Source organism: Ovis canadensis, chromosome 2 (genome assembly GCF_042477335.2).
Source record: "Ovis canadensis isolate MfBH-ARS-UI-01 breed Bighorn chromosome 2, ARS-UI_OviCan_v2, whole genome shotgun sequence".
In the NCBI taxonomy this organism is placed as follows: domain Eukaryota; kingdom Metazoa; phylum Chordata; class Mammalia; order Artiodactyla; family Bovidae; genus Ovis; species Ovis canadensis.
The window spans coordinates 123,245,133-123,267,460 of record NC_091246.1 but is presented as its reverse complement, the minus strand read 5'-3'; the positions used below and the strand labels follow the sequence as shown (position 1 = coordinate 123,267,460).

Below are 22,328 nucleotides of genomic sequence, written 5' to 3'. Positions count from 1 at the left end.
CCCTCTGCTCCCAGGGACTGTACTGGGAATCTAGGTGCCCCAGTGGCCTTTAGCTCTGGTGCAAGGCTCCCTGGCCTCTCCTGTCTGTGCTCCCAACTAAGACAGGGGGTTTGGGAGTAGAACTCCTGCATAAGCAGCCTTGGAGTTCCCGTGATCCCTGGAAAGATGCTCAGCTCCCTGGATGGCTAGGCACCAGGGGATTTGGCTGGTTGTAGCAACAGGTGCACAGAATCAAGCTCTCGTGGCCCATGGAGACTCTCTGACCAAGAGGCCAGGGTTAAAGATTGGACTGCTCCGAGGCTCTGCTAGCTGGGGCCGCAGGAGCCCTGTGGGAGTGGGTGTGCCTGGAGCTCAAGGACAAAGTCCTGTCATAAATTATGTGGGCCCAGAGGACTCGGCCATTTCCTCTTGGGGCCCTTCCGCCTCTTCCTACCCTTTCGTGCGCTCCGACACACCCAGAGCCCTGGCACTGCCTTCTGCCCGGCTCCTTTCAGACTGCCTGGGAAGGCAAACTACAAGACCCCTACCCTGACAAGGTAAGGGCACTTCCGAGGCCTTCTCTGTGGGCTGGTTGCCCCGAGCCTATGTTCTGCCAGCTGGGAGGGTGGGAGGAGGGTCTTTGGGCAGGGGTGGGTTGGGAGTCACAGCCTTGGGAAAGCACTGCAGGAAACAAGATGATGAGGTGGGAGCGCGAGAGCCCTTTCAGGAGCCTGGAACTCCAGCCCAGAGAGCCATCCCAGCAGCCGCAGGGCTGCTGGGGCCCGAGCAGGAGGAGGGGGTGTGCTGGGCCTCTGCTCCAGGAAGGCAGGCGCAAGAGCAGAGGGGGCGGCAGTGCGGGGCCGCCTTCCCCCAGAAGGGGGGCCTCAGGGGGGGCTCAGGAGGTGTGAAGCCTCGGCCCCGAGGCCCGGGCACCTGGCCACGTCAGCCGTGTCATATGCTCCGTTTCCCCGCACTTGGGGTGTTATTGCCTCTGTTTCGTGGACGAGGACACTGAGGTCCATGAGAGATGAAGTGCCCACAGGAAGAAGCAAAGGGGGACTTGACACCCAGGCCCGGGCTGACCTGAGTTACCACCTACCTTCTTGGACAATTGTGGACGAGCGTGTTCGTCACCTCTGAACAGCTTGGGCCCCAGAGTGAGGCAGGACCCTGCCTGCCAGGCCTCAAAGCCTCACCTGGCTGGGGTGCTGGGCTGTGGCGGGATGGCATTCTGAGAGGAGGAACACTCCCCGGCTCTCCCTCGAGCTGTCAGGGTGCTGAGCACCGTCCCCACTTCTCCCGGGAGGGAATCTGACACAGACACAGGCTGGGGTGGGGCCCATCCTGAGCCTCCTAACCCCACAGCCAGGCCTTCCCCTCAGTCTCCACTCTTTAACTCTGGACTCAAACGTTGTTCCAACCTGAATTCCATTCAGGGTTTTATTTAGAAGAAAACCAAAACTCTGTGTGCAGCTATCAGCCTGGGGCACAAGCCCCTAGGGAACCTTTGTTTAGAGCCACTCAGTTCAGTGGCGCCCCTGTCTCTCTGAACCCACTGGGAGCTGAGCGCTGGCCCTGCTGCCTTCTCCCAGGGGAGCTGTCCGGTGGGCCTTGGGCCTGGCTGCACCCCCACTTCAGAACGGCTGGGGGTGGGAGTTACAGCTCGATGTAAGGGTGACACAGCAGGCAGCGGTGAACATTTCCCAGTTTCCCAGCTACATTCATGCTTTTCATGTCATATGAAGGCCCTGGCTTCTACATTCTCAGTCCCCGTGACAAGCCCTCCAGGGAAGAACGGCAGGAATTACAGGACGTTTTTCACAATAGAGGACATTGAGATGAAGGAGGGTAAAATCCTTCGCCCAAAGCCACTGGATATGAGCACCGTGAGGGCACAGGTTGGACCTGCTCACAGTTTCTCAGGCCCCTGCCCCCACCTACGGCCTGGAGGAGAGGGGGCCCTGGGCAGCGAGCTGTATGGGGGGGTGGGGTCATGAGCGGCAGAAATAGAGGTTGCGACAAAGTCACGTTTTCTAGTCGATTTTCATGTTACACTCTCTTGTCTTCCCCCTCAATCAATCAAGCAGCGTGCACCTCCTTTCTGCACTGCTGGGTGAGTGAGGTGAGGCTGTGCCAAAGAAAAGTCACCCACATTGGGGCACAGACCTCAGGCATCAGGGAGTCAGAGGTGGAGGTGTCTGGGGCCGAGGACGGGTGGGGAAGGGGAGGGATTGAAGCAGGCTGCGAAGGCAAGGATGGCTTGATGCTGCTGCTGGAGGGCTAGGATGCCCAGGCTGAGAAAAGAACACCCTAAAGATGCAGAGGAAAGAAAGTACAAGTCCAGCCTGGGCACTGCTGGCTCCTGGCAGGACCCTAGTGCAGGTGTAAGGAGGCGGCAGGAAATGCTCTTTCCGTGCTGAGAATGCATTCTCTTCAGTACTAATACAGTAGCCGTTGGCCACACGGGGCTACAGAGCCCTGAAAGTGCAGCCAGCATGCAGGAGGAATTTTTAATTTTAACTAAGACTAATTTAAATTTCCATGGCCATATGTGGCTGTGTGCTGTGCTGTGCTCAAAGTGTCTGACTCTTTGCAACCCCATGCACTGTACCAGCCAGGCTCCTCTGTCCATGAGATTCTCCAGGCAAGAAGACTGGAGTGGGTTGCCATTTCCTATACTAGGGGATCTTCTCAACCTAGGGGTAGAACCCGTGTCTCTTGCATCTCCTGCAATGGCAGACAGATTCTTTACCACTGCACCACAGGTGGCTGGTGGTCACCAGATTGGACCTCACAGGTCTAGAGAGCAGAGCATGTCAGACTTGGCAGAGAGGTGATGTGTAATAAACAAACAGAGCAAACAAGCATGGGTTTAAATCCTGACTCGGCCACTGACCAAGGGTGGTACCTGAAGCCTCAGTTTCTTCAACTGTCAGATGGAACCATATCTCTTACCTTGCAGCATTACTATACAGATTAAACTAATGAACTACTATTTAAAAACTCTAAGTAAGTATATTATGAGCCTCTACTGTTTTGGGGGCCAGGGATGGAGTGCTGAGGGGCTACAGAGAGGGGCCATGGCACAGAGGGGTACTGGCACGTACATGTGGATGTATCTGTCAGCTTCTCTCTCATCCATCTCCTGCCTTATTCTAAAGGTAAACAAGAGCCTTTTGAGATAGCTTACAGAGATACCTGTAATACAGAGGAATCAAAATTGAAATGAGAAACCAAGATGAAGGAAAATTAAGGTAAATATGATGCAGCTGGAAAAAGTTTCATAAAAAGTTCCCATCTATTTGCTAGACAAAGCTACCAAATGTATTCTGGGCTTTCCGGCAGATGATCAAAAATAAAATACAAGCAGTGACAAGAATAATAACGTCCTGAAATTAAGAACAAGACCATTTCTGAGAAGAAGCACTGATGGGATACCAGGAAGGGGATATCAAATAAGGAAATGCTATGGGCGAAAAAAAAAAAAAAAAGTAAATTCAGGAGGGCTTCTCAAGGGCCATCCCTGCTAAGATCTCTCCAGGCAGGCTGACAGCACCTTGCCAAAGTGAATCTCAAGAAAATAAATGTTCTCTGGACAGGTATAAATGATGGGTTTCAGTTCAGGGTGGTGAATGCCCTTCCTGAGGGCTGGCCAGGGTCTTCTGGGACCAGAGAGGGACAGATAATAGGTAGGGTGGCTGAGAACAGCGTCAGGGAGGCTGCAAGGGGACTCTCTTATTTTTTTAATATTATTTTTATTTTAACACCAAAAATATTTTGTTTTGGGGTATAGTCGATTAACAATAGTGTGATAGTTTCAGGCAAACAGTGAAGGGACTCAGTCATACATATACATGTATCCATTCACCCCCCAAACCTCCCTACCATCCAGACTACCTGCCAGACAGGCACATAACTGGCACTTTGAGCAGAGTTCCTTGTGCTATATGATAGGTTTTTGTTGGTTAGCCATTTTAAATATAGCAGTATGTACATGACCTTCCCAAAGCCCTTAACTATCTGCAAGGGGACTCAAGCCAGATCTGAAGAGTGGGCTGGAGATGAGGCTGGAGAGGCAGGGACTTCACCTATGCCTGCAGGGAACCAGAAAGCACCTGTGTGTGAGAAGGGATGGGATAAACGTGGTTTAATTCACTTACTCATGACTTTGCAGAGGACTGGCAGGCTTGGCGAGTTCCCCACAAGTGCATTGGCCCTCAAGAGTGGGAGCAGAGCCCTGCTGGGAAGAGAGATTCCCCTGGGAGCGACTCTTCACCAGAGTCAGCCTGCCATCTCTGACTTCCTGGGAGGGCACAGGACCCAGGCCCTGGGAGAGCCAGTTCCTGCATTGTCTCACACTGCAAGGGCTTTGGCAGTGGGGGTGGCCAGCCCCTGTGCCCACTAGAGGAAGATGGGAAAGAGGCCTGAAACTTTATATCCTCACCCCGGGCCACCTGCGCAGAAGAGAAAGGGCCCTAACAAGGACCCAGGAGTATCGTATCTCCAGGTCGGGGCACCTCCGTACACCTCCTGGGTGGCCGGTCACAGGTATTCCTGGTGTCCTGCCATCAGCTCCTCCATGCCCCTCTGTCATTGAGCTTGGTGGCTGATCTTTGCAGGTAGTCATCACTGTGGGAAAGGGGTGGAACTGATCTCAGGCCCGTGGACAATCCTGTGAACAGTGAAATAAATAATAAAAGCGATCTCTGGATATGGAAAAGCCCATCTCTCTCTGCTCCTTATCCCGATTCCCCTTCCAGGAAAAACCACTGTCAATGGCTTAACATAATTACCTCTAAAAAGGATGTATCTCCCCAAAATACATCTTATATTTTAAAACAAAAATGGCAGTCTTGTGCTCATGCTCAGCCGTGTCTGACTCTTTGCGACGCCATGGACTGTAGCCCGCCAGGCTCCTCTGTCCATGGGATTCTCCAGGCAAGGATACTGGAGTGGGTGGCCATTTCCTCCTCCAGGGGATCTTCCCCACCCAGGGACTGAACCCAAGCTGCCTGCGTCTCCTGCATTGCAGGTGGACTCTACTACTGAGCCACCTGGGAAGTCCACGGCAAAAAATGGCATAATTGTATAAAATATAGCTAGCTTTTATTACATAGCCACATATCAATATGTATGTAGATGGAACTATATGAAACTGCCAATGTTTGACTTTCCTGACGTCTGGACAGGGTGGTCCAGGACAGATTCCTTATCACCTACTGGATGGTTCTGACTTCCAGAGCAGTGGCCCTTTCTGCTTTCACCAGCCCATGCAGGCTCTGTTTTTCTTGGAGTGATGGATTCCATGCTAGGGACCTTAGGCTCGGGGTTGGCGGGGCGGAGTGGAGAATAGGCAGTTAGCTGGTGGCATAGCATACCTTCCAGGGTTCTCATTCTGTTACCCAATCCTTTCTGCCCCCAAATGCTCACATCCCTGCCTTGGGAAATGCCTTTTAGTCCTCCAGGAGAGGGCTCCTTCTGGACTGGCAGCTCACAGACCAGAGTCTCCATTTGGGTTTTGCCTTTTAGACCCCAATCTCCTGAAATATGCCACCCACACCACCTAGCACACAGTCTCTGGTCCTTTCTGGTCCCTGCAGCACTTTGATTTTCTCCCCAGATCTACCTTCCCACTCACCTTTTAGCATTTCTTACCACTCCCACTACATACACTCCACTTCAGTGATGCCCCAGAAATGCATGTGAGCGGTGTGGCTTTAGGCTTCCAAAAGCTCTGAGGAGGTCTTTGGGAACCAGCAGCTTATCCTTCTACCCTCAAGTTATAGTCATCCCCATTCTGATTGTTAAGATTAGGCAGACTCTGGGTCCAGTGCCGGACACTGATCCCCACATTCTCATATTGACCAGCCTCAGAGCAGGACAAGGGGGCCTGAGCTAAGAAAGAAACATCTCACTTCAAAAGGGCAGGGACTTGCAAATACTCCTGGGCATCACCTCATAGGCAACCCCTTACCTGCCTTTTGGGATGGGTGCCAGGCTGCTTCCATCCTCCTGGTAGCTATTCATCCACCCACCCACTCACCTACCCATCCATCCATCCATCCACCCATTCATCCATCCACCCACCCACTCACACATCTATCCATCCATCCATCCATCCACCCATTCATCCATCCACCCACCCACTCACACATCTATCCATACATCCATTCACCCGTCCATCCATCCTTCCATCCATCTCTTCATCCATCCATCCACTCACCCACACATTTATCCATACATCTACCCATCCATCCATCCCTCCATCCATCATTCAGCAAACCTTTTGTGAATTCTTTATGGAATGAACAAGGCAAGGTTTTGCTCCTAAGTATCTCACAAATGTGGGAGAAACACATATAATGACACAAAATGCAGAAGTAAGTGATGATACAGAAAGAGCTGCTGCATGTGAGATGTGTGTGTCTGTGTGTGAGTACACGTGTGCTTGTATATGTGTTCCTAACTCATTTCCGATCAAGTACAGAGACCCGGTACTTGACTCAGTCAGTCTCTCCCATCAGGAAGCTTCCGTAGCCTCTTACCCGTTTCCATCAGAGGGCAGATAGACTGAAAACCACAATCACAGCAAACTAACCAATCTGATCACACGGACCACAACCTTGTCTAACTCAGTGAAACTATGAGCCATGCCGTGTAGGGTCACCCAAGATGGACGGGTCATGGTGGAGAGTTCTGACAAAATGTGGTCCACTGGAGAAGGGAATGGCAGACCACTTCAGTATTCTTGTCTTGAGAGCTCCATGAACAGTACAAAAAGGCAAAAAGATAGGACACTGAAAGAGGAACTCCCCAGGTCAGTAGGTGCCCAATATACTACTGGAGATGAGCGGAGAGATAACTCCATAAAGAATGAAGAGACGGAGCCAAAGCAAAACAACACCCAGCTGTGGATGTGACTGGTAATAGAAGTAAAGTCTGATGCTGTAAAGAGCAATAGGAACCTGGAATGTCAGGTCCATGAATTAAGGCAAATTGGACGTGGTCAAACAGGAGATGGCAACGTGAACATCGAAATTTTAGGAATCAGTGAACTGAAATGGACTGGAATGGGTGAGTTTAACTCAGATGACCATTATATCTACTACTGTGGGCAAGAATCCCTTAGAAGAAATGGAGTAGCCATTATAGTCAACAAAAGCAATGTTGGATGCAATCTCAAAAATGACAGAATGATCTCTGTTCATTTCCAAGGCAAACCATTAAGTATCACAGTATTTCAAGTCTATGCCCTGACCAGTAATGCTGAAGAAGCTGAAGTTGAACGGTTCTATGAAGACCTACAAGACCTTTTAGAACTAACACCCCAAAAAGCTGTCCTTTTCATTATAGGGGACTGGAATGCAAAAGTAGGGAGTCAAGAAATACCTGGAGTAACAGGCAGATTTGGCCTTGGAATGCAGAATGAAGCAAGGCAAAGACTAATAGAGTTTTGCCAAGAGAATGCACTGGTTATAGCAAACACCCTCTTCCAACAACACAAGATATGACTCTACACATGGACATCACCAGATGGTCAACACCAAAATCAGACTGATTATATTCTTTGCAGTCAAAGATGTAGAAATTCTATACAGTGAGCAAAAATAAGACCAGGAGCTGACTGTGGCTCAGATCATGAACTCCTTATTGCCAAATTCAGACTCAAATTGAAGACCATTACAGACCATTCAGATATGACCTAAATCAAACCCCTTATGATTATACAGTGAAAGTGACAAATATATTCAAGGGATAAAATCTGATAGACAGAGTGCCTGAAGAACAATGGAATGAGGTTTGTGACATTTTACAAGAGGCAGGGATCAAGCCCATTCCCAAGGAAAAGAAATGCAGAAAGGCAAAATGGTTGTCTAAGGCGGCCTTTCAAATAGCTATGAATAGAAGAGAAGCAAAAGGCAGAGGAGAAAAGGAAAGATATACCTATTTGAATGCAGAGTTCCAAACAAGAGCAAGGAGAGATAAGAAAGCCTTCCTCAGCAATCAACGCAAAGAAATAGAGGAAAACAATAGAGCGGGAAAGACTAGAGATCTCTTCAAGAAAATTAGAGATACCAAGGGAACATTTCATGCAAAGATAGGCTCGATAAAGGACAGAAATGGTGTGGACCTAACAGAAGCAAAAGATATTGAAGAAGAGGTGGCAAGAATACACTGAAGAACTATGCAAAAAAGATCATGACCCAGATAATCATGATGGTGCGATCACTAACCTAGAGCCAGACATCCTGGAACGTGAAGTCAAGTGGGCCTTAAGAAGCATCACTGTGAACAAAACTAGTGGAGGTGATGGAATTCTAGTTGAGCTATTTTAAATCCTAAAGGATGATGTTGTGAAAGTGCTGCACTTAATATGCCAGCAAATTTGGAAAACTTAGCAGTGGCCACAGGACTGGAAAAGGTCAGTTTTCATTCCAATCCCAAAGAAAGGCAATGCCAAAGAATGCTCAAACTACCGCACAATGGCACTCATCTCACATGCTAGTAAAGTAATGCTCAAAATTCTCCAAGCCAGGCTTCAACAGTACTTGAACTCTGAACTTCCAGATATTCAAGCTGGTTTTAGAAAAGGCAGAGGAACCAGGGATCAAATTGTCAACATCTGCTGGATCATTGAAAAAGCAAGAGTTCCAGAAAAATATCTACTTCTGCTTCACTGACTATGCTAAAGCCTTTGATGGTGTGGACCACAACAAACTGTGGACAATTCTGAAAGAGATGGGAATACCAGACCACCTGACCTACCTCTTGAGAAATCTGTATGCAGGTCAGGAAGCAACAGTTAGAATGGGACATGGAACAACAGACTGGTTCCAAGTAGGAAAAGGAGTACGTCAGTGCGATATATTGTCACCCTGCTTATTTAACTTATATGCAGAGTACATCATGAGAAACGCTGAACTGGATGAAGCCCAAGATGGAATCAAGATTGCCGGGAGAAATATCAATAACCTCAGATATGCAGATGATATCACCCTTATGGCAGAGAGCAAAGAACTAAAGAGCCTCTTGATGAAAGTGAAAGAGGAGAGTGAAAAGTTGGCTTAAGACTCACATTCAGAAAATGAAGATCATGGCATCTGGTCCCATCACTTCATGGGAAATAGATGGGGAAACAGTGGAAGCAGTGACAGACTTTATTTTTGGGGGGCTCCAAAATAACTGCAGGTGGTGACTGCAGCCATGAAATTAAAAGACGCTTGCTCTTTGGAAGAAAAGTTATGACCAACCTAGATAGCATATTAAAAAGCAGAGACATTACTTTGCCAACAAAGATCCATATAGTCAAAGCTATGGGTTTTCCAGTAGTCATGTATGTGAGAGTTGGAACATAAAGCTGAGCTCTAAAGAACTGATGCTTTTGAACTGTCGTGTTGGAGAAGACTCTTCAGAGTCCCTTGGACTGCAAGATCAAACCAGTCAATCCTAAAGGAAATCAGTCCTGAATATTCACTGGAAGGACTGATGCTGAAGCTGAAGCTCCAGTACTTTGGCCACTGGATGCGAAGAACTGACTCATTGGAAAAGACCCTGATGCTGGGCAAGATTGAAGGCAGGAGAAGGGGATGACAGAGGATGAGTTGGTTGGACGGCATCACCAGCTCAGTGGATGTGAGTTTAAGCAAGCTCTGGGAGATTGTGAAGGACAGGGAAGCCTGGCATGCTACAGTCCATGGGGTTGCAAAGAGTCGGACATTACTGAGTGACTGAACAACAACCATTACTGTATCGCTCTCAGTTTCTCCTTTTATGCCTGTTAATACTTGCTTTACATTTCTACGTGCTTCTGTGTTGGGTACATGCATGTTAACGGATGTAATATCCTCTCCTTAAATTTATCCCTTTACCGTTATATAATGATCTTCTTTGTCGTTTGTTACAGACATTGTTTTAAAGTGTCTTTCTTCTTAGATGAGTATTGCTATTCCCACTGTCTTTCATTTACATCTACACCAATATCTTTTCCCACACCCTCACTTTCAGTCTCTGTGTGTGTTAATCTCTGAAGTGATTCTCTTGCAGATATCATATAGATGAGTCTGGTTTAGAACCCAATCAGCCACCATATGCCTTTTGATTGGAGCATTGCCATTTTACTGTTTATTTTCCAGTTGATTTTGTAGTCTTTCCCTAGTCTTCTTTTTTTTCCCCTTTAGTTTCTTCCCTTGTAGTTTGATGATGTTATTGATTGGTATGCTTCTGTTCTTTCTCTCTTGCTTCTGAGTATCTATGGTAGGCTTTTGATTTGTGGTTACCGTACGGCTCATGTATGTCGACCTATAACTGTATCTGTTATAAACAGGTAGCCCTTTAATTTCAAGCACATTCTAAAAGATCTACTCTTTTTTAAAAAATGAGTACCACAGGTTTAATTAAAATCAATCACTCACATAGTTACAAAAGATTTTTCTTGTGATAAGAATGTTTAAGATCTACTCTCTAAGAGTTTTCAAATATACAATATAGGGTTGTTGACTGTAGTTACCATGCTGTACATTTATATCCCCAGAGTTATTTATCTTATAACTGGAAATCTTTACATTTTGACTACCTTATGGTAAAAAATCTATGCTTAAAAATTCTCGCCCCACACCCAGTTTGTATTTTTGGTGTCATATTTTACATCTTCATGTTTATACCTTTACTGATTATTATAGTTATACTCGGTTTTATCCTTTTTTTGTCTTTTAATCTTCATAATAACTTATTTAAATGGTTGATACTCAACCTTTACTATATGTCTGTCTTTGCTAGTGGGATTTTTTTCTTTCTTATAGGTACTTCCTTCTTCTTATAACTTTCTCCCTTTCTTTGAAAAGACTCTTTAGTATTTCTTTTATGGTTAGTTTAGTATTGATGAACTTGTTTTAGTTTTTTTTTATCTGAAAAGCTTTTCACCTCTCCTTCAATTTTAAATGATAAATGATAATCTTGGTGGATACAGTATCTTGATTTCATGTTTTTTTCCCTTTCAACATTTTAAATATATCATGTCATTTCTTTTTGGCAGGTAAAGCTTCTGCAGAAAAATCAGTTGATAGTCTTCTGGGGTTTCCCTTGTATATAACTCTTTGTTTTTTCTCCTGTTGTCTCTAGAATTCTCTCTTTTTCTTTAACTTTTGCCACTTCAGTTATGATAAATCTTGATGTGAGTTTGTTCTGTTTATCTTGTTTGGGACTCTATGCTTCTTGTACCTGGATATCTGTTTACTGCTTCAGGCTTGGGAAGTTTTTAGTCATAATTTTATAAAATGCTTTTTTTGAATTTCTTCTTTATCTTGTCTCCTGGGACCCCTGTGATGTTGATATTGGTATACTTGATGTTACCCCAAAGATCGCTTACTCTGTTTCAGTTTTTTCAATTTGCTTTTCTTTTTACGGGTGATTTTCATCATTCTACCTTCCACATCACTTACGCATTTTCTCTATCACCTAGTCTGTTGCTCATTCCTTCTAGTGTGCTTTTCATTTGAGGTATTGTATTCTTCAGCTCTGACTGGTTCCTTTTTATATTTCCTAGTTCTTTGTTAAAATTCTCCCTGTGTTCGTCTATTCTTTTCCCTAATTCACTTAGCAGTCTTATTATCAATGCTTTGAATTATTTATAGAGTAAATTGTTTATTTCTGTTTCATTAGTTGTATTTTTTTAGGGGTTTCCTCTTGCCCTTTCAATAAATTGTCTTCCTCTCTCTTCTCATTTTAACTGTCTTTCTCTGTCCCTACGAGTCTGGGTGAAACTGTTGCACATGGTGGTCCTGAAGCGGTGTTCTTATGGGAGAGTGTCCCTGCACACTGCCTATGCCCAGTGGCTTTGCTGTGAGATATGGATTCGATGTGAACACAAATGCCGTTTTTCCTCAGGGTGTGCTGGCAGCTATCACCGCGGTGCTAGGTGGGGCTGGAGAAAGGGGGGACAGGGCTACAGCCAGGTGTGAAGTGGGTCTTCCGCTTTGCCCAGTGGCTAATACTGCCTTATTGAGGGTGAGGTTAGGTAACAAGTTGCTGGAACAGAAGCCTTGTGTGTCGGGTGTGAGCTGGCTTAGTCCCCTTTCAGTGTGTGTGTGCTCCCTTTACCCGCGCCAGCGCCTTCAGCCCCAGAAGTGAACAGCGCTGGAGCGAGAGCTGGTGTGGGCATTCAACAAAGGCTGGGCACGGAGTATGGTGATACGGCCACAGGCAGAGCCCTGGCCTGGCTCTTGTGTAACACCTGTGCAATCACCAGTGAGGACGGCCCCTCCCTGCTAGGAAGCCGCTTAGCACTGAGCTGCCAGAGTCTCCCGGCCAAGCCTTTCCCTTGGTTAGGGCAGCCCTCCCTCCCGTGTGGAGCTGTGACGTGAGGGGAGCAGGGCTAGCGCACGCACTCTGCTCAGGCCAGGGCGTGCTCTGGAGTGGTCCTGGGAAGCACGTCAGCTGACTGTGTGATCTCAGTCTGCCCTCTCCTGTCCACTTTGGGAGCAGGCGAGGGTCGTGTGCTCTTCACAAGCAGGGTCCAGTCTTCCCACAGCCCTCCTGTTAGTCCCACTGAGCTGCCAAGAAGCCAAGGGGGCTCGTCTTCCCTGTGCTGTACTCAAGGCTGGGGAACACAGTGAGGGCCTCAGACTGCTTCCTTTCCGGGGAGGGTCTCTGCCTGTGTAACCTGTTCTCCTCTGAGTCCCCTCCTGGGGGCACAGATTCCAGCCTGATCGCTTCTCTTATCTTCCTACCCAGTTCTGTGTATATCTTTCTGAGAGTCTTGGTCATACAGGAGTCTTTCTGCTAGTCTCCAGTTAGTTTTCTGTGAGAACTTTTCCACACATGGATGTATTTTGGGTGTGTTCATAGGGGAAGGTGAGTTTACTCTGCTATCTTGGTTTGGATGCTCATCTTTTTTAATATAGTCTTTCAGCATTATAAGTTTTCTTCTAAGCAAGTTCTCACTGCATATATAAGTTGTGTCTTCATTTTCATTTAATTGAAAACACTTTAAGAATTTTTCATGAGACTTTGACTTGTATTATTTATGTTTCTTAATCTCAAAATATTGGGGGATTTTCCAGCTATTTTGATTTATAGTTTAATTTCTTTGTGGTCTAAGAGCAGACATTGTATGGGTTTTATTTAAAAAATTTGCTCAGGAGTTTTTATGATCCAGAAGGTGTTCTATCGTGGTGAATGTTCCATGTGAACTTGAGAAGAAGGTATATTCTGTTTTCATTAGAGGAAGTATTCTATAAATGTTAATTAGATCCAGTTGACTAATAATCTTATTCATTTCAACTATGTCCTTGCTGATTTTATGTCTGCCAAATACATTAATAACTGATAAAAGCATGTTGAAGTCTCCAACTATAATATTGGATTTACCTTTTTCTCCTTGTAGGTTTACCAGTCTTTGCCACATGTATTATGATTCCCTGTTATTAGGCACATACATGTTAAGTAATGTTATATCTTCTTTGGGAGTTGGCCACTTTATTATTATGTTATTCCTGTTTATATTCCTCATAATTGTTCTTGCCCTGAAGTCCACACTGTTTTAATTAAGTATAGCTACTCCAACTTTTGATTTGTTTTAACATGGTATATTTTTCTCTATTTCTCATCAGTCTATCTGGGTCTTTACATTTATAGTGAGTTTCTTGTAGACAACATATAGTTGGAAGCCTCACGCTTTTAAAAGGTGAAATCTTTGGATCTAAGCAATCATTCGGATATGAGGATTATAGGATGACACAAATGTTTTCTTCAACAATTGATAGTTTCATTTACTGAGATGAAAAATGAAGGGGAAAGAGCAGCTGGAAGACAGAGGAGATGTGTATTCATGCTGAGTTTGTTGTGCCCATGGCCTATCTGCTGGAGATGCCCAGGGATTAGAGTCTTGGTGGATCGAAAGTTCCAGATAGAGATGAGGGTTAGAGACATTGAATGCAGCCAAGTGCTTTGATCCTGTCAGTGGCCCTGGGAAAAGGGTGGGCACACGGAAAAGGGTGGGCACGCACAAGGGGAGTGGGCAGACTGAAAGAGAACAGAATAAGGACCACCAGTTTGATAGAATTCTTGGATTTCAATGACAGAGTCCAGATGGCTTCACTCAAACAACAAACTGCAAACACGCAAAGACAAGATTTCTCTCTTTGTGTCATTCCCTCTTGGCCTGCCAGCTTTATTCTCTCCCATCATATGCAGTGATTTTGGAGCCCCCAAAAAATAAAGTCTGACACTTGTTTCCACTGTTTCCCCATCTATTTCCCATGAAGTGATGGGACCGGATGCCATGTTCTTCGTTTTCTGAATGTTGAGCTTTAAGCCCACTTTTTCACTCTCCTCTTTCACTTTCGTCAAGAGGCTTTTTAGTTCTTCTTCACTTTCTGCCATAAGGGTGGCGTCATCTGCATATCTGAGGTTATTGATATTTCTCCTGGCAAGCTTGATTCCAGCTTGTGCTTCTTCCAGCCCAGCGTTTCTCATGATGTACTCTGCATATAAGTTAAATAAGCAGGGTGACAATATACAGCCTTGACGTACTCCTTTTCCTATTTGGAACCAGTCTGTTGTTCCATGTCCAGTTCTAATTGTTGCTTCCTGGCCTGCATACAGATTTCTCAACAGTCAGGTCAGGTGGTCTGGTATTCCCATCTCTTTCAGAATTTTCCACAGTTTGGTGTGATCCACACAGTCAAAGGCTTTGGCATATCATTGGAAAAGACTTTGATGTTGGGAGGGATTGGGGGCAGGAGAAGAAGGGGATGACAGAGGATGAGATGGCTGGATGGCATGACTGACTCGATGAACACGAGTCTGAGTGAACTCCGGGAGTTGGTGATGGACAGGGAGGCCTGGTGTGCTGCGATTCATGGGGTCGCAAAGAGTCGGACACGACTGAGCGACTGAACTGAACTGATCAGCTATTTTTGGGACACAAGGATCATGGTCCCGCAGTTCTGGAATCATATTTCAAAACTTCGTGACTGGAGAAAATTAGTCCCCAGTTCCGATTCAGAACATTCCAGGGAAAGCCTGTGACTGGCCCTTGCTTGCATCACACCTCTTCTCTGAGGCACTATGATTCACGGTCCCTATCAGAAACATTTTGGGCAAAGGGAGGAGAATTTCCCCGAAAGAAAATAGAGGAAACCATGTCAGGCAGACTGAAAGCATCAGCATCTCCTTCAGACGCCAAGAGATCAAAGTGAGGGACGGAGCCCTGGAAGGAGATTGAGGGCAACCCCAGAACACAAGGAAAGACAGGGAGGTGCGGTCCTGCAGAAGTCACGCGGCAAGCTCAGGGAGCAGGGCACGGCGGGAAGAGTCCTGGCACTGACGTGGGCAGCGTTGTCCCTGGGGGGTCGGAGCAGTGTCGGCGGGTATCCACATGCAGCCCAAGGCTTGGGAAGGTGTGAAGGGCGAGAGGGCGGAGACAGCGCAACTGTTTCAGGCAGTTCAGCTGTGGAGTAGAAACAAGAGGAAGGCAGTATCTGGAGGGGTCAGGAGGCCAAGAAAATTCATTTTAAGATAATCAAAACTTCAACTTGAAAATGTTACTGACAAGGGGGTAATGGAGTTATTTTCTGGTGGAATTATCACATCACTAAAGCAGGCTTTTTGATACATTAAAAAATTTTAAAGCAAAACAGAAGTTTAGATTTTAATTAAATTTATAGGGTTTCTTTTTTTAAAGCTTTTTGTCACTTTATTATTATTATTATTATTATTTTACTTTATTTTACTTTACAGTACTGTATTGGTTTGGCCATACATCAACATTTCTACGTTTTGCTTTACAGAATTGCTTGTTTGCTTCATAGAATTGCTTGTTTGCTTCAGCTGTCTCCTTCCCATCTCTACTCTTGGAGGAGATGGGAACAGGTCTAGAGTCCAAACACTTGTAATTTTGTATTCTGGTATCTATTCCCTGAGTACAAAACATTCCCTTCCTTGGTTAAGATTCCCGAGTTTTTTTTCTTTTATAATAAAAACAAACTCCACCTTTGTCCCTAAAAAAAAAAAAAAAAGATAGACAAAACTTGCATCTTTATGTAGGAAGGAAAAGTCAGGAGAGAAAGAATGAATGAAGATGAGAGAGAGAGGGGTGATTGTGTTAGTTGTCTACTGCTGCATAACAAATTACTCCAAGATTTTGCAGCTTAAAATGACAAATATTTATCTTCCCACCAATTTCTGAAATCCAAGAGCGGCTTAGATGGGTGGTTCTGAGCCAGGAACCCTCATGAGGTTTTTGTTTGGTTGGTTGGTTCGTTTTTGCTGTTGGCTGCACTGGGTCTTATTCGCGGCATGAAAGATCTGTTTTTTTGAGTTGCCACATGTGGGATCTAGCTCTCTCACCAGGGATAAACCCAGGCCCACTGCACTGACAGCTCAGAGCCTTAGCTGTCGAGCCTTCAGGGCAGCCCCTTATGAGATTTGTATTCATTTTCTAGGGTCACCATAACAAAACGCCACCGACTAGGCAGCTTAAGCAGCAGATATTTCTGTCCTCACAGTTCTGGAACTAGAAGTCCCAGATCAAAGATGCTGGCAGGGTTGGTTTTTCCCAATGCCCCTCTCCTTGGTTGCAGACAGTTACCCTCTGTCCTCATATGATCATCCCTTTGCACACACAGCTCTGGTATCTGTTTTACTTCTTACAAGGATATCAGTCACATTGGATTGCGCCCCACCCTAACAACTTCAGTTTAATTCGACCACCTCTTTAAAGGCCTTATCTTCAAATACAGGCCCATTTGAGGTGCTGCAGTTAGGACTTCAACTTATGAATTTGAGAGGGGGAGTGGACAGTTCAACACTCCACAAGGTTACAGTCGGGACACTGGCAGGAGCTCTGGTCATCTGAAGCCTTGATCAGGGCTGAAAGATCTGCTTCCAACATCACTGGCTGTTAACTAGAGGCCTCCGTGGGGCTGCTTGAGTGTCCTCATGACATGGCAGCAAGTTTCCCCAGGCCGAGCAATCTTAGAGAAAACAAGGAGGAAGCCCCAAGTCTTGGAAGCTATATCTATCACTCCCATCTTATTCTGTTTGTTATAAGGAAGTCCCTAAGTCCACACCCATGGTAGGGAGAACGAATGAGTCCATCTTTGGAAGGGAGTACAGTCAAAGAATACTTTGTTGGGCATATTTTCATCACCACAATAATCGATTAAGCAAAAGCCCTGATGGAGGAGGCAAAAGAGGGCAGGGCTGGAAGGGTTAGCGTGGAGCTGTCAGCGGCCCCTCCCCTGGGCATCTCTTAGGTGCCCACAGGTATAGGAAAAGGCAGGGATTGAACAGAGCTGGAAGCTTAGGGTGATTTCTCTCTCTCTCTTTTTTTTTTAAAACTTTCTCGGCGAGCAGCAGCTGGCGCAGCATGCCGGCGGCGGGACAGGCGGCGGGAGCCGCCGGGTGGGCGCCGCACCCCAAGCGCGCTACCCGGGGCGCTTGGCCCGGCGGAGGACCGCGGCGGCAGCGAGAGCGTCGGGGAGCCGGAGGTGCCGGGCCCCTCCAGCCGGAGGGGCAGCCCGGGTCGCTCGGCTCCGCGCACCGCTGCGGAACTCAGCGTGCTGCTCCCTCCTCCGCCGGGATCCCCACTGATTTCCCTCTTTTTTCAGTGATGCAGATCAAGGAGTTCTGCAGAGTGATTAGTGGGAGGGAGCCTTGAAATTGGAAGGATTTTTTTTTTTTTTTGGAAGAAAGAGCTGACTAGAGCCCACTCAAGGATCCCCAAGCATTTCTAAAGTCTTGGGGGAGGTACAGGTCATGAAATTTCCCTGGTCCCTGTTGTCAAGATGGTGTGACCCATCCTTGGAATGCTCAGACTTTGCAAGGTGAGAGCAGGACTCAACAACATTCACAGGACAGGAGTGAAGGTGGACAGAGGGGTCCACAGAGTGTGCAGCTCATTGTACTGCTTGTATTCCATTTATGGGTACTTACAAAAGTACTTTGTTCCAAAAAAGATTTAAGTTCAGTTTCCAGGCTGGTTGAGACAGAGATGAAGCTAGGATAGTTGATAGACTGGGGAGAAAAGCAGAAGCTGAGGAGTTGTGATGAAATGAGGGACCAGTTGCCATGGGCAGAGGGCCCGGCGCTGGTCTGGGGTGTGGCGGCTGAGTGGCAGCTGGAGGACGTGGCCTCTGCGTGCAAGCATGGGGTCCTAACCAGTAGACTGCCAGGGAACTCCTCGGAGGACATGGCTTTTGGAGTGGAGAAGTTCTGGGATGTGGGAAGACCAGGGGAAGTTGTGGGAAGTGGAGGCAGTGGAGTCTGGGAGGGCCGCATGGCAGGTTCAACCCCCAGGGATGGCAGGACTGGTGGGGAACGCCTGTGGGGCAGATCCTGGAGGCTGGAGAGGGATGATGTCCACGGAGGCCAGCGCCATGGGTGAGGGCGCTGAAGAACACAGGTAGGCCTCAAATTCCTAGCTGGGGGGAGAAGTGAGGAGCCTGGGCCACAGTGGGGAGTCAGAGATAGAAAATGCCCCCTGCCTCTTCCCCACCTGCCACCTCATTGGGGTATGTAAGGTGGTAAGATGGATCAGCCTCTCTTTGAAAGAGCTGTAGCCTCTTTCAAGGAATCTCAGTCTGAGTATTGCCTTTTACTTTTTAGGTGCTCCAACGAATGCTGGGAGGTATAAATTGCCATAAACATATTAATGCCCATGCACTAAGTTAAAAATGGAATGAGAAAATTCTTTGTTCAGCAGAACAAAGAGGCAAAGACTCTCTGTCCCATTTGCCCGCTGCCTACGAGACACTTCTCTCACCTCCCCAGTCTGCTCAACCCAAACATGCTGACCTCGCATCCTCTGTGCTTTTCCCTCTGCCTTCGCTAGTTACAGCATCCCTAGAGAGTGTCCCTTTCTTTCCACTGTGAATTCTTGCTCATCTGACAAAGCCAACGTCAAAGGACACCCTCTCCAAGGGCTTCCTTCTCTGTTTCGCTGAACAGATATTTCCTAAGTTCCTCCCAGGGGCAGGTCTGCATTACAAGCTGGGAGTATGAGACGAACAAAAAAGCCAGTCTCTGTGTCAGGATGCTCAATACAGAGAGGGCGGGGCTGGTGGTGGGCGGGGCTCCTCCTGAGATCAGGGCCCCGCCTTCCCTCCCCGACTAGGGGGCAGTTACTCAGGCCTGCCTGATGCTCCCCGGGTACCAGAAGCAGCCAGGCGCTGAGACAGGTTTGAAAGAAGGCAGGTCCAGACTGAATTTCCAGCTCTGTTACTGATAATGGGTCACCTTTCCTTTGTTGAGTCCCATGAATGAAATGGGGGTTCAGTGTTTTGTGGGTACCTGAGGTTTAGATCAAGTATGTTGCATCTCAAGTTCTGCTGGCTGGTTCCCTCAGCACTCTGTGTGACGTATGGTAATGACTGATGTTCACAGATGTCTGACCAGACACAGTCTGAATTTCTGGGTGGCAGAGATGCTGTTTTGAGCATGTTCAGAACCACCCAGCTCCCTATGTTGAGCCGAGTGCCGAGTGCAAAATAGACGTTCAGTAAAGATGAGATAGATAGGGCTTCCCTTGCGGCTTAGCTGGTTAAGAATCCGCCCGCAACGCGGGAGACCTAGGTTCGATCCCTGGATTGGGACGATCCCCTGGAAAAGGGAAAGGCTACCCGCTGCAGTATTCTGGCCTGGAGAATTCCATGGACTGTATAGTCCTTGGGGTCGCAAAGAGTCGGACATGACTGAGTGACTTTCACTTCACTTCAAAGATGAGATAGGGCTGAAGAAACTGAGAGAGTCTCCTCTAACACTTGCCGTGGGACTATGACACATCCATCCACTCTTTCCAGAGTCCTTTCTTGGCCCCGTGCCAGGCACTCAGGGCTACACTGATAAGCACTGTGGCCCCTACCGCCAGGGTGCCAACTCATGGTCATGAATGCTGCTGCTGCTGCTAAGCCGCTTCAGTCGGTCCGACTCTGTGCGACCCCATAGACGGGGGCCCACCAGGCTCCCCCATCCCTGGGATTCTCCAGGCAAGAACACTGGAGTGGGTTGCCATTTCCTTTTCCAATGCATGAAAATGAAAAGGGAAAGTGAAGTCACTCAGTCGTGTCCAACTCTTAGGGACCCCATGGACTGTAGCCTACCAAGCTCCTCCGCCCATGGGATTTTCCAGGCAAGAGCACTGGAGTGGGTTGCCATTGCCTTCTCCGTTATGAAGACTGACATTCTGCTTTTTCTCTGCATACAGGCTGTCGGGAGCAGCTGCCTCAGGATGTCAGGGCTGAGACTGGTAAGAATTGCATCTCTTCCATCAAGGGGTTGTTCGTGGGAGTTGCCAAATGCTGACTCAAACCACTCCCAAGGAAAGAAGTAAGGCAGTGTGACCTTGGAAGGAAAATACCAGACACAGGGAATTTGAGGGAAAAGTCAAAGTCACTCAGTCGTGTCTGACTCTTTGCGACCCCAAGGACTACACAGTCAATGGAAGTCTCCAGGCCAGAATACTGGAGTGGGTAGCTGTTTCCTTCTCCAGGGGATCTTCCCAACCCAGGGATTGAACCCAGGTCTCCCGCATTACAGGCAGTTGCTTTACCAGCTGAACCACCAGATTGTATTACCTGAAGAAAATGAGTTTGGCTAAGCTTGGCCTTGGCAGGGTGGCCACGTGCACAGAGTAATCCCTCACTTATACTCAGGGCTTAAAATGTCTTGACAAAACACATACTATATAGCACAGTAAGAAAAGATACTAAATATCTTGTAATAACCTATCATGGAAGAGAAAGTAAAAAAAGAATTGTTCAGTCACCAAGTTGGTCCGACTCTTTGTGACCCCATGGACTGCAGCATGCAAGGCGTCCCCGCCCCTCACCATCTTCTAGAGTTTGCCCAAGTTCATGTTCATTGAATCAGTGATGCCATCCATCCATCTCATCTTCTGTCATCCTCTTCTTCTGCCTTCAGTCTTTCCCAGCATCAAGGTCTTTTCCAGCGAGTCCGCTGTTTGCATCAGGTGGCCAAAGTATTAAAGCTTCAGCTTCAGCATCTGTCCTTCCAATGAGTATTTAGGGTTGATTCCCTTCAAGACCAACTAGTTTGATCTCCTTGCAGTCCAAGGGACTCTCAAGAGTCTTCTCCAGCACCACAGTTTGAAAGCATCAGTTCTTTGGCACTCTACCTTCTTTATGGTCCAGTTCTCACATCTGTACATGAAAAAAAAAATATATATATATATATATATATGTATATATATATATAACTGAATCACTTTGCTATACACCTGAAATTAATACACCATTGTAAATCAAATGTATTTCAGTAAAATTTTTTAAGAATAAAATGAGAAAATAAAAGAACCTGGAAAAAAATATCTTGACAACAGTATTTTTCGGTTGCTAACTCCTCCATTTATCTAAGTAAAGGCAGCCCAGAGCTACTTCTAGGCCCATCTTTTCTCCTGTGGGAAGGAAAGACTGGTGTGTGGGCACGTGGGACAAGCCACAGTGCGCATTTCAGCCAATGGATGGAATAGCCAGCCCACCTCGGAAGACTGAGGATCAGGTCTCTCGGGAGTGGATTCTTTGTATCTGTGAGATTCCTCGCAGTGATTTCTGTCTCAGGCTAGGGCAGGAGCTCTTCCGCATCATGGGCAGAAGTCAGTTGTCAGGTATTTCTTATCACAAAGAGCAGTGAAGAGCTAGATCCCTCTGCTTTCTGTGACTCATTCTCTATTTCTTTTTTAAAGATGTTATTTATTTATTTGGCTGCACTGGGTCTTAGCTGAGGCACACAAGATCTTCGTTGCGTCATGTGGGATCTTTACGTGTGTCATGCAAACTCTTAGTTGCAGTGTGTGGGATCTAGTTCCCTGATCAGAGGTGGAACCTGGCCCCCTGCTTTGGGAGCGTGGAGTCTTAACTACTGGACCACCAGGGAAGTCCCTCAGGCTCTATTTCCTCTTCTTTTTTTAATCATTTATTTGTTTATTGCTTATTTTGGCTGCGCTGGGCCTCCATGGCTCTGTGCGGGCTTTTTTCCCTCCAGTTGTGGTGAGCAGAAGCTATTCTTCACTGCGGGGCTTGAGCTTTCACTGTGGCGGCTTCTCTAGGCAGGGGCTTCCGTGGTTGCAGCGGGCAGACTCTGGGGTGTGGGCTCAGTAGTTGTGGTGCAGGGGCTTTGTTGCCCTGAGGCACGTGGAACCTCCCTGGGCCAAGGATTGAACCCTGCTGCAGTGGCAGGCAGATTCTTATCACTGTGCCACCAGGGAAGTCCCCATCCTTTGTTTCTTGAATCTCCATATCGACTTTACTTTTTTTTGCAGCTGATGGCTTTTTCTTTGCCTCTTCTTGCTCATTCTTTCCCTGATTCGGCTGCTTCTGCAGTCATCTGAGTTC

At 47.0% G+C, this 22,328-nt stretch overlaps 1 protein-coding gene across 1 annotated transcript in view; it reads left to right on the top strand.

Annotated features, from left to right (window-relative positions):
* The first annotated feature begins 336 nt into the window (after window positions 1–336).
* The window catches only part of MYO7B (myosin VIIB), a 97,419-nt gene continuing 75,427 nt past the window's right edge, over window positions 337–22,328 (top strand). The window contains exons 1-2 of the mRNA XM_069576870.1: window positions 337–536; window positions 20,183–20,224. Coding sequence (XP_069432971.1) covers window positions 378–536; window positions 20,183–20,224 — 201 coding nt within the window. The 5' untranslated portion in view covers window positions 337–377. The remainder of the gene's footprint in view (window positions 537–20,182; window positions 20,225–22,328) is intronic.